General features: G+C 38.3%; 1 protein-coding gene across 3 annotated transcripts in view; it reads right to left on the reverse strand.

Moving 5' to 3' along the window:
* Positions 1-3633: 3633 nt before the first annotated feature.
* Positions 3634-12126, reverse strand: part of LOC106937243 (galaxin-like) — a 13005-nt gene continuing 4512 nt past the window's right edge. For all 3 annotated transcript variants that reach the window (XM_015018648.1, XM_015018650.1, XM_015018649.1), the window contains 7 exons: positions 9628-9731; positions 8572-8790; positions 8007-8174; positions 7213-7264; positions 6721-6760; positions 5943-6077; positions 3634-5845 (listed from right to left, as the gene is read on the reverse strand). In XM_015018648.1, coding sequence (XP_014874134.1) covers positions 5819-5845; positions 5943-6077; positions 6721-6760; positions 7213-7264; positions 8007-8174; positions 8572-8790; positions 9628-9731 — 745 coding nt within the window. In that variant the 3' untranslated portion in view covers positions 3634-5818. The remainder of the gene's footprint in view (positions 5846-5942; positions 6078-6720; positions 6761-7212; positions 7265-8006; positions 8175-8571; positions 8791-9627; positions 9732-12126) is intronic.

Below are 12126 nucleotides of genomic sequence, written 5' to 3' on the forward strand. Positions count from 1 at the left end.
TATCCCGTGAATATTGGTCGGGACATGTCCCTACCGTCCCTACCCAAACCTAAGCCCATGGTTTTAGGACATTTAGGCCCAAATGTTCAAAGTTGATTTTATTTGACCTTGCCCTACATCTTTGCTGTGCCCCTACCAGTGGCACCTGTGCATACATTGAGATTTTCATTTAAGTAAAAAAAAGGAAAAAATGGGTTTAGTCTCTGTAATTTTCCAGCCCAGAGAGCTGAAAAATAAGAGAGAGACCAGAGAGCCCTCTGGTCTCCCTTCCAGTCCAGAGGGCTGGAAAATAAGAGAGACTAAACCTCTAGTCGTTTAGTCTTTTGTGTCAAAACATGTTGTTTGCTGCCCACATCTGTGTGATGTAATTATGAGTTTTTCTTATCACAAACAGCATTTTTTTAGTTAGTAGGAAAATTATAACATATTTAGGCCAACGTGTTTGATGATAATAAGGCATCCCTTTAAGAGAGCTCCAAAAGGAAAATGGAAAACTGTACAGTTTGCTTACTACGCAGGAGGTCACTGAGTTTACTTTGATCCAATGTGGATAAAAATAAACTCAGAGCTGTGAGTGGAACTGGACATGCCAAACCCTAAAGGTTATTGGTCAGTTTATTTTTGTTTATTTGGCGGCTTGGCGCTTTTTCTGTAAGCTAAAAATGGATGAGCGTAGTTTTAACTCTCCCATAGATCTAAGATTGGTCGATTGAACCCCGCCTGAGCATTTTACCATATGTGCGGTTCTGGCGGGGTTGCACATTACGTGTGTATAGCCTATACACAAACCTAACCGTGTGGTGCGACAAGCTCATGATGCGCATTGGATTTGTGGCTGTACTCTTGGGGTCAGGTGCAGTGATAATTTCATGCTGCATAACCTGTGATAATATCTTGCAGGTGGCCCTGTCCCCTACCTGACCTCTGGCTTTGCAGTGTCATGGCTTTCTTTTAACGGCTTCTTCTTTCCCTTCAGGTTTTACCTGATGGCTGTTTCTGTGCTCAATAGTCTCCTGTTGATACATGACTGATCATGTCTTGGTATGTTTGCAGTTGTGCCATGCATTTCATGGTTCTCATTAATTTGCTATGTCTTGATTTAGTTTCATTTACATTTTATAATTATATGACACTATTCTGGTAAAAGTCGGTTCAAAATGTTTTGTAATCCTCAGAGAAAACCTAAATGATCCACTCTGCAATTATGTGTTAGTCTGGCGTCATTTGTTGAACTTGTGCTTAATCTCACATAACTGAAAATCACTGAGGCATTTATTCAACATCCTTTCCACATTTGAACTTTTATGTCATCACTTGCATGCCACATGACTCCAAACCAACAATAAAGTGCTTGTTCTTTTCAAACAAACGGAAAATATATATATATTTTTTTTCAGTTCGGGAAATTTCCAAATGGAATTATGGGGAAAGCCTGCACGTTTTATACAGGCGATGTCATTGACAATTCTACATCAGGAAATGCCTTAGTTCTTTCAAAAACAAATTACTTCAGTTTAGTGTTAATACAGTATTTAGCTCCAGCTGTATCCTTAGGGTCATTTTATCAATCTCGACTGACTGGCTGATTTAACGTTATTTTTGTACCATTGTCTTTCATGTTGTTTCTTTTCACAATGTCCTCCTTTGGAACTCTACCAGATCTTCTCAGTGAAGAAATTGTCAGCTGATGTAGGAATTCTTCACTTCATCATCATGATATAATCATTTCTTTACATTATGCCGTACTTCGAGAGGAAGTGCTCTCCTTTCTTGCAGAGAGCATCAATACTGTGTCTGTAGTTTAGTCTGCTGTTTATAAGAATTTATCCTCCTCCATTTCCTCTTTCTTGGAAATTATATTTGAGAATATTTCTGCATCTCCGGTCATGTCCTTCGTCTTGTTCACAGTCTGGTTGAGATGAGTGACTCACAAGCTTTCTGTGCTCACAGAAAGCACAAGTTTTCTGTGAGTTTGATATCGGACAGATGTCATGTCATGTCTGTCTGATAGACAGATAGCTGCCTGAGTTTTTTCAGACAGATGACAGCTGCGGTCATCTGTCTGATGGTCGGCAGACGATCATTTTATGATTTGTACCTGAATATTTCTATTAATTCGGTCCAACACATGTAACTCTAATTATTAACATCTTATTATTAACATCTCTTATTGGACATGTCAAAAAATTCTGCTACATAAACTCAACAACTCACACAAATCATGTCTATCTCACCTCTGTTTATGGCAGTGGTGCCCAAAGTGGTGTCCTGGAGGGCCGGGATCCTGCCTGTTTTAGTTCTCCGCCTGGTTTAACGCACCTGGATCCAATGATGGCTCATTAGAGGCCTAAGAAGAACCTTGACGTGCTGAAAAGGTTGTAACTACCAGCAGGGAGAGAACTAAAATTTGCAAGATGCCGGCCCTCGAGGACCCACTTTGGGCACCACTGGTTTATGGTTCTGAAGTCAAAAGTGATGTTGTCCAATCGGCGGTGTCTTGGGATTCCCACTGAGCCTTACTACTTTCGTTTTAATGTCATGTTTTCTTAATTTGTAGCTGTTCTTAGTTAATATCACTGTGTGTTTTTGCATATGTTCTTGTGTTCTTCAGTTTGCAGTTGTATTTGGTGGTTTGTTGAAGTGGTTTGCACTTCAGGGCTACCATAGAGAAGCAGAGAGATCTGTGTTTAACACCAACAAAAGAGCGTGTGTACTTTCATGGCTTGTCAAGAGACTTAAAGAAGTAAACAGAGGTGTATGAGTAAGCCTTTCCTGTGTTGTTTTTTTAGATTTAAAGGATTAGGTTGAAAAGCCTGGTTACAGCGGTTTGAAAAAACACAGAGACACTTGTGTCAGCCAGCTTCTCTAAAAACTGCAAACACTGGAACTCTGGAGAAAATGAATGGCTTCTTATCAGTCTCTCGTTTCCGGCCGGGTAAAAGTCCACACAACCGTGTTGCGATGGCAGAATTCTGTGATGTAAATAAATGAGGTTCCAAACAAAAAAAAAATCTATTTTGTCAGCCCCTCAGCTTTAAACGAAGTGATCTGTGTATTCCGTTAATTGTTGTCTTTCTCTTTTTCGAAGTTGCAGCTTCCTGAATCTGCTAGAGCCCAGCGTCGTTGTGCAGGAGGCTCCACTTCTTCTGCTCCTGGGTCTGACTCTGTGTTGTACAGCTGTGCACTGCACACACTTCATTAAACTACACTGAGGATCAACGGGTGTGTAATATTTTGCAAGAACTGTAGAAATGATATAAGCCGTCCCACAATACATTAAATATTTTAGGGTGTCAAGCCACACAAAACCTCGACTTGATCATAAATTATTATATTAAGAACCAACCCAGTCAGCTGTGAATGCTCGAAATCTTTATTTGAAAGAAACCAGTCAATATAAGCATACAGTATATTGATAAAAAATATATATATTGTGAATAATCATTGAGTATATTTTTTATTCAGAAAAATATACTCATTCAAATACACGCAGCAATAAGGAAAGGTTCAGAGTCACCATGTTTTCCATAACTACTGCATGTGTTACAGTACAGAATTCACATTTATATGAACAGCTCAAAACTTAAATTGTTACAAATAAACATGTCACAAAAAGCTGTTTTTTTGTTTTGTTTTGTTTTTTGACAACCGACGCGTTAACAATACAGGATTACAATGTTTACATTCATGTCCCTGAAATGGTTAGATGTTCAGTTTTAGCTCAGTCATCAAGTTGGGGTTAATCAAAATCCTTTATATACAAAAGTATTTGTTTTGGAACAAGAAAAGTCTGTAAATATAAAAAAAAAATAAAAGTAGCATATTAGTGTATATGTATATATATTATTAAAAGCCACATTATACGACATCTTTTAAGCTTATATATAAACAGTCTAGCTGTTGTCATAAAAAAATATTTCCCTGGGCAAAAATCTGCAGGAAGTAAACTCCAGCAGCCTATGTAGACCCTGATAGGACAAGGGACCTCCCCCCTAAGGCAAGCAGAAAATATGCTGTGAAGTGGAATGGTGGGATAGCTTTTTTTCACTGATTGAGCTTCACTTTTACCACTGTAGAGAGCTACATTGTAAAGATATATTTTCTCTTTAAGAACCCTTTCTGACACTCCTGCCTTTTTTGGAGAATCAAATGCAGAGTTCCTCTAGTATTCACTTCTGGCTAGTCTGAAAGAGCTCAGACGAGCGGCTGCTCTGTCACGCGGAGGCTCAGAAGCTTAAAGACTGAGCTTTGTTGTCGAGGACGGCGCTCGGTTCGTGACGTAAAGCTGAAAAAAGTCGATTTTTACATAATACTTCCCCCCTTTAAGAGAAACATGGTGTGCAGATGAGAATACATTTCTACATATTTAGTGGCAGTAATTTTGGTTTAAAATAAATCGCATCAGAATTTTGATGTAGTAAAGACAGAGAAACTTTCTAGCTTACATGCTATAATGTGTATAGTAGTTAAGTAGTTGTATGTGTAGTATAAATGCAACAACAAATGTTATTGCTAGAGTAAAAAGCTATTTAAATCCTAAAGATTGTAAGTATAGACTGTATTTGCTCAGGGTTTTTTTTTATTTTTATTTTAACCCATGAATAAATTTCCTGTGCTAATGCTTGCTTATGACCAAGTCTGTTTACACCACTCAAAGAGTCGACTCTTCGTGGCAAAAGGTAAAGGCAGTGAAGTTATAGGGAGTAAATGTTGCTTTTTAGTTATTTTACATTTTAAAGTGCCTCAAATTGGATAAAAACTCATTAAATATTGACAAGTCAGGTCAAAAATTAAATAACTTAAGTTATTCATTTGTACAACTGAGCTCAGATATTCTCTTTAAAAGATGAATCTGTTTAACATTGATGATTTAATTCCCAACAAAGAGTTTTTATTAGCGCTAGGTAGAATTATTATTGGTTCATTTTGTTTATACACAATCGTTTCCCGAGTCCCAGCCCAAAAAAAGCAACAAAAACACCCCTGAAGTTGCTAATACGACTGGGAAAGCCGGAGCTTATTGCAGAGCCGTTTCAGTTTTCCATAAGCACTTCTAACACTGTGTGACTGGTTAAACAGCAGCACCAATAGTGCTATAAATACTTATTTGTAAACATATTCTTGTCTTTAAATATAGTTATGTGATTGTATTCCTGATAGCAGTTAGCACCAAAACACATAACAAACCCCACTGCATTCCGACTTGCAAAAACAGCACCGTCAACCCACTCCCAGCTCCGAACGAGAAGAATCACAGACCGTCGTAAAGATCCAGCTGGCATTGTAAAGCTGTTCACATGGATCAGAGACAAAAACAGTCATTTGTGCATATAAGCTATCGCCCTCTACTGCAATCCTGAGACAAAAGTGTTGAGCAAAGTTTAAAGCCATGATGCAGAGTTGGTTCTTTAAACGTGGAAAGACAGACTGGTTCTTAGCTAAGTTGTGATCACACTGGTTTAGCACTGCAAAAACGAGATGGAGCACAGTAGCAATAAGCATGTAGGACCAGCCACTGGCAACCTACTGAGAACACATGAACAAAGTGGACTGGAGAACTGAAATCGTGGTAAGTCAGTCAAAAAGTCATTAAATAAGTGCATATTGTTTAACCAGCTTAGTTTCTGAAACGTATAGAATAGGTTGTTCTCACGACGGCGGGATGTTGAAGTGCGGCAGCAGCCTTTTATTTTTTCTTCACTCATTTTTAGGCCACTGCTGTTCAGAGTTGTGACATCCAGAATAGCCGATAAAATTAATTGGGATATACACAAGACTTTGCTTTTACAACTGGTGATTAAAAGCAAAGATCTTCCTATTACTTGCTTGAATATTCTTTTTTAGACTGCAAAACAAAAAAAAACATTACCTAAATTCCAATATAAAAATGCAGAAACTAATCAGGTTAAAACAATACAGCATTTCAAAGCAAATTAAATTACCATCATATTTTTGAGGGGACTCAGTTTTCCATTCTTGCAAGACCAGAGGGTAGGGTTGAAATGATGGAGACCGCAGCATTGAAAATGATTCTTCTTATTGTACACCTCTTTTTCATTCCCGGCCTTACATTCCTCCTTGTGGGTGGATGGAGCATTTTCATGAAAGAAAAAACAAAAGCAGAAATATAAAGTTAAATTGATTACTGCAACGGTGTCTTCAAAGCTCTCCATAAAAAGTCAGACAGCTGCAGCTGCTGCTAGCGTTCTCACTACAACCAGGAAGATGGAGCACAACTCCGACTCCGTCTGTGCCACAGGATAGACTTCAAAATAGTGTTAGTTTGTAAATTGTCTGGTTCTATGCTAAATAATGTCTAAAATGTCTAAAACTCAATAGCATTTGTATTTTTTTACAACTACCTCACTGATATAAGTCTGGTCCTATCTTCTTGGATTGTGCCTCCTACATGTTTGGTTTTTCTGAAGACATTTTCATTTGCCTCAGCAGTCAAACAGCACACTTATTGAGCTGAGTGGAGACTCTTAAGCTTGCTCAGGTTTAGTGTCTTTCTCACGCATCTTATAAAAGCGGACATTTCCCTGCTCCTCTTTGGAAATGTTGACAAAATCACTTAAAGGACATTATGAATGAACAGCAGTCAGTCAGGAAATGGGAATGTGGTTTGAAAAAGCTGAATCTCTACTTTAGCTTTTACTGGATCTACAAACATAAAGGGTAACGAAATTTCAGTGTCAGAATAATCAACTTAAACTTTACCTTGTCTGATTTGATGGTCTCATTGTCATGGTTGCCAGCACTGCAGTTATTGGTGGAGGTGGGGAAAAAAAGAAATCAATTAGTATAAAATGGAAAAAGAACTAAGAATACCACAAAACCAAATTGGAAAATGTATTTTTATTTAGAAATGTGTGGCAGTCTGTTAGGAAAGTAGATAAAAATAATTGTATTTGCTGACAAATATATCTGAAATAACGCATTGTGGAATAGTTATTGATTTGATGCATATTAAAAATGTATCGAAACTGTTTTGGTTAATTTAATGACTAATGCTTCATCAGCTGTAAAAAATAGTCCTTATTAAAAAAAAAACAAAAACAAAGGGCAGAGTGAACAAAAATGCATGTAGGATGGACAAAACAGAAATGTAAAAAAATTAAAGTAAAATACGAACATAAACAAATGTGAATGTTGTGCATTAGCGTTTGGTGCATTTACTACACAAGCTGACAAAACGTAGTTATTACGTACCTCCGAAGCTCTACAGGAGCAGGATCTATGTCATCACATGTGAAGTTCTTCACTGTAAAAGTAAACATAAGTAAATTTGCAAATATTTAATATAATTTACATTTTCAGTGTCGGCCTATTAAAAATTATACCAACATACACTGTCCTCCACGGCACTAATTGCCCACCGTTGTGGAGCAATATCTTTTTTTTTTATTTTTTATTGTTGCATCTCTGCATGTTTGGCTTTTCTGAAGACATTTTGACTGGCAGCAGTCAAAACAGTATACTTATTGAGCTGAGTGGATACTCTTTTAAGTTTGCTCAGGTTTAGCTTTTTGTATGGAAGAAAATTCAAATAACTTTTAAATAGAATAAAACTAATTCCAAATAATTTTCACTTTGAGGTCTGAGTGCATTTGCCATCTATTTTAATGGAGCCAAAGCAGTTTCACTTTTAAGAATGGGGAAAAAAATTAAAAATAAAGAGGATGAATACTTTCAGTTTCGAAAAATTGAGATTCTGACTTACAGTAATCAATTTTAAAAATGCTATTTTTTTAACTGCCACATATTATGCCTGTATTTAATGTGATTTTATTTATTAATCTGTTATTTGTGTTAGTTAATTTACGTGAATTTTGCTGTGATCTTAAGTCAATACTAAATGGGAACTGAAAAATGTCATGTCTTGTTCCTCTTGTTCCAATTAGATATACTTACCTACTATCAATATATATATTTTTTTAAATCAAGAAGAATAATCTTTTTTGCAAATTTGTACAAAAAATTGGAAACAGGGCCTGGTCACTTACCACAGACTTTGGAATTATTGATTTTCATCTGTATCTTCTGGCACATATTCTGGCAACAATTCTCAATTGAAGAGTCGTACAGTTTCCCATAGCAACACTTATGGTCAGGAGAAAGCTTATCCAGCAGCTTTCCAGAACAGCAGATTTTCTTGCTTTTATCATAAGGCCCTGTTGAAAAGATCAATATGTGAAATACTTAAATGGTAAATGACCTGCATCTGTATAGACCAGAGGGCTACAAAACGTTTCACACTACATTCAATCATTCACCCATCCATGCAGCTACTGGATGGTAGCCACAGCTGCCCTGGGGCATACTGACAAAGGCCATGTATTGTAGTCACCATTCCCAGGCAAAGTGGGTGAAGTGTTTTACCCAAGGACACAAGGAGACGGCGTTCAAACTGGCAACCCACCAATCACAGGACGAACTCCTACCACCACCGCCCCAACGATTTTACCCAGTTCATCTACAAAACCTCTATGTAGAGGCATGTACTTATGGCCAAATGGAATGTTGTCTGAGCGTGAAAAGCTTTGCAATACCTCTAACTTTACGACTTACCTTCTCCACAGCATTCGGGATCATGTGAAGATTTGGGTTTCACTTCTTTTTTACAGCATAAATCATGAAGTGGGTTGTACGCCTCCTCTCCACAGCATTTGGCATCATGTGAAGGTTTGGGTGTCACTTTTAGCCCACAGCATATTTCATTAAGTGGGTTGTACGCCATCTCTCCACAGCATTGAGACATCCTTTCACTCAGTCCTACTGTCAGATTACCTGAAACACCAAAGGTTCAATGAAAATGTCGTCACATGATGACAAAAGACTGTTTTGAGGAGAAATAAACTGTCCTAAAGAATCCTCCTTTGATATTTAGTCTATCTTTGCTCTACAATTTCTCCTTTTGAAAGTGTATAACTTGTCTTTATAATTGGACTGAAACGCCTATATTTATATATTACAACACATTGCAAAAACCTCACATTCCTATCCCAAAGTTTTCCAGAAACACTTCCCACCTCAATTCACCTCGCAATGCATTAATGACAGTATTAATAAACTGAAATGATTGGACTGAAATTTATGCTAAAATGTTTTTAATACAAATTGAAAACTGTCTTAAAAACAAGCCTTGTTAAATTATTTGTATCCCTTGAATCTTCCCTCTCTGTCACATTACAACCAGAAACTTCCGTGCATTTCACTGAAACCTCATGTGATTGTCCAACAAAGTAATGAATTAAGTTTTAACTTAAGATAAAAAAGGGACATAGTTCCAAAGAAGTGGGGGCGGGGGAAGGAATGGTTTTCAAAATCTGTCAAAAATGGGGACATGAGGGCAAGGAAAAGAAGCAGGTCCCTTTTTATCTGAAGTTAAAACTTCATTTTTGAGGGAACCGTGTAAAATATCTGCACCAGGTCATTGTGGTTATGCTGCAGACTCATGTTTCCTCTTCATGCTTTTGGAGCAAATTAGGAAAACTAAAGGTGTGTCAGTGCTAATTGAGCTTATATCGAGATTTTTTTTGTGGTTTAGCATCATTGGGAACTGGAAAGATTTAACTGCAGAGCTCTCATGTTTCATACTTTTCTGGTCTTACATGAAGTCATTACCTGTGCTGTTTCCATCGGTTTTACAGCAAGTGTCTCTTTGAGGGTTATAAGGTTTCCCTTCACAGCAGAGATGTAAGTGAGACTTACATCCCATAGTTGCTGATCTGCAAAGCAAGAATAAGAGTAACAAATGTTACAACTGATTGTTTCGTAGCCAATGTTATGGACATTCCGATAAAAATGGTCAAGTTGGTGAAAAATGTATGATTTCAGTCGGTGTTTTAAACAATAGGCTCTTGAATAAAAACAGTTTGGCACGATTAGCATTGAAGGTAACAATGAAAGGTCACTTCTCGTTCCAACACAAAGAGCACCTGCTCTCTGCAATAGCTAGGAATAAACAATTATGGAAATCATTCATTAAAATGTGTTTCATACAACTGTAAAGACAAAAGTAAATAACATTTATGATTTTATTAGTCTTCTAGTAAAGCAACATTTAGTATACTGAGGCAGGCGGTGATACCAGGAGCTATATGTTATGATCCAATGACGTCCCAATTATCGAGATGGCTGTAAAAATAACCTGAAGATATAATTCTGTGGACTGTTCCCAGAAAACCATTTATCCGCCTGTTAACATAGCTGCCGTCATCAGTTTTTCTCAGATTATCTCTCTCATATACTATCACATTATAGTGATAGATCTGTTGATGGCTTTATCAACGATTTATTTTATAAAAGTCACGCACTGCTCCTTTAAGAGGGATTTGGAAAATCAGGGATATTCCACATGTTGGGTTGTGTTGTTTTGCCCCGAGGACAAACAGAAACTAAACTTGTTGAATGTGGTTTGTAGCCACTCAGAAAGTGAGGTGACATAAGTACAAACAGGAAGTCTAAATAAGGATGACAAAACGGCTGCCAAGACGAACCAGAAAGTCTGGAGGACGTCAGAGCCGGGTTTTTTTTATTACTTTTTTCCTGTGTTAAATACAGTTCACTAACTACCATCATTGTTCTCACCCACGCTGCCATGTTTGTTGACTCTGAACTCCTGTTTGGTACAGAGGTTTTGCATTCTCCCTCAGTTGTGCACTATTCACCCCTGATTAGTCCCTCTGGACCGAATGGCACTCTGCAGTCCTTCCTCAGTGAATACAGCTCGCTTTCTTCATTGTTCTCCAGTGGCTTCTTCCATTACACTTCATGGTTACTTAATTATTGACTTAGTTCTTCCTCATTTTTCTTCCCAATGGATGTTTTGTTACCTCGAGGGGCATTGGAAGATGTCTTTGGTTTCAGTATTTAAAACAATCTGAACTAAATGGCACCAGTTGTACTACAGGGTTCTACCAATTGCACAGAATAAATAAACATAATAAATAATTTGAATGACATAACATGTCTGCCCCATGTTGGAGGGCAGAAGCTCAAAAACTCAAAAACTGCCGCCTTTGAGGAGCTTCATCCTCGGCGCAAGCGTTTTGCACAGCTGAACGGTTGCCACGGGAGATTAAAGGATTTCTCAGGCATGATGAAAGAATCAAAGCGACACTCCAGGCATGTTTTTGATGAGGGAATAACAGTATTACATGATGTAAGACTCAAAAACTCCGACTTCACTTAACACTGCCCCTCTAAGCCTGCTCATTGGGGCACCGCTGAGAAAGTTACTATGTAAAAAATTAACAACATTAGGGTTTATTTAACCTGTCATAGAGGGGGAAAAATGATGTTCATTTTTCAAGTCATATTTTCACCATTTTATTTGTACATTTATAAACGTCACCTTACCAAACCATGTTTTTCCCTCCCCATCCATTTTCTGAACACCCTTGTCCCTCAGTGGGGTCAGGAGGGGTGCTGGTGCCTATCTCCAGCTAACGTTCCGGGCGAGAGGCGGGGTACACCCTGGACAGGTCGCCAGTCTGTCGCAGGGCAACACAGAGACACACAACCATGCGCACACACACACACACCTAGGGGCAATTTAGACAGACCAATTAACCTAACAGTCATGTTTTTTTTGGACTGTGGGAGGAAACCGGAGTACCCGGAGAAAACCCACGCATGCACAGGGAGAACATGCAAACTCCATGCAGAAAGACCGGGGCCGGGAATCGAACCCAGAACCTTCTTGCTGCACGGCAACAGCTCTACCAACTGCGCCACTGTGCAGCCCTCCCAACCGGCTAAATAAACCAAAATATTGTTGTTACTGTTTCACTGCACTCTCTTTCACGCACACACCCACACACGTTCGCGTTCTCGCATTCCGAGACATTTTTTTTTTAACTGCGCTTCCTGCTTTTGGATGGATGCCTGATCACTCTAACTGTTTTGGCAACAGAACCAGGCTGACGGCTGTGAACAGGACTCCCGTTCTGGACTTCTGGAGGATGTCATGGCAGCTGAACTTGGTTCTGTACCGATTCGGTAATCGGGAGGAATGCAGACAAAGCGCACCTCACAGACTGTGACTCAAAGAAATCATCTCCATTTTTTTTTCGGACTATCACAAGTTTTTTTTTTTTTTTTTTTTTTTTTTTTTTTTTT

This window comes from Poecilia latipinna, unplaced genomic scaffold, assembly GCF_001443285.1.
Source record: "Poecilia latipinna isolate Pla-1442-1.1 unplaced genomic scaffold, P_latipinna-1.0 Scaffold2301, whole genome shotgun sequence".
Classification (NCBI taxonomy): domain Eukaryota; kingdom Metazoa; phylum Chordata; class Actinopteri; order Cyprinodontiformes; family Poeciliidae; genus Poecilia; species Poecilia latipinna.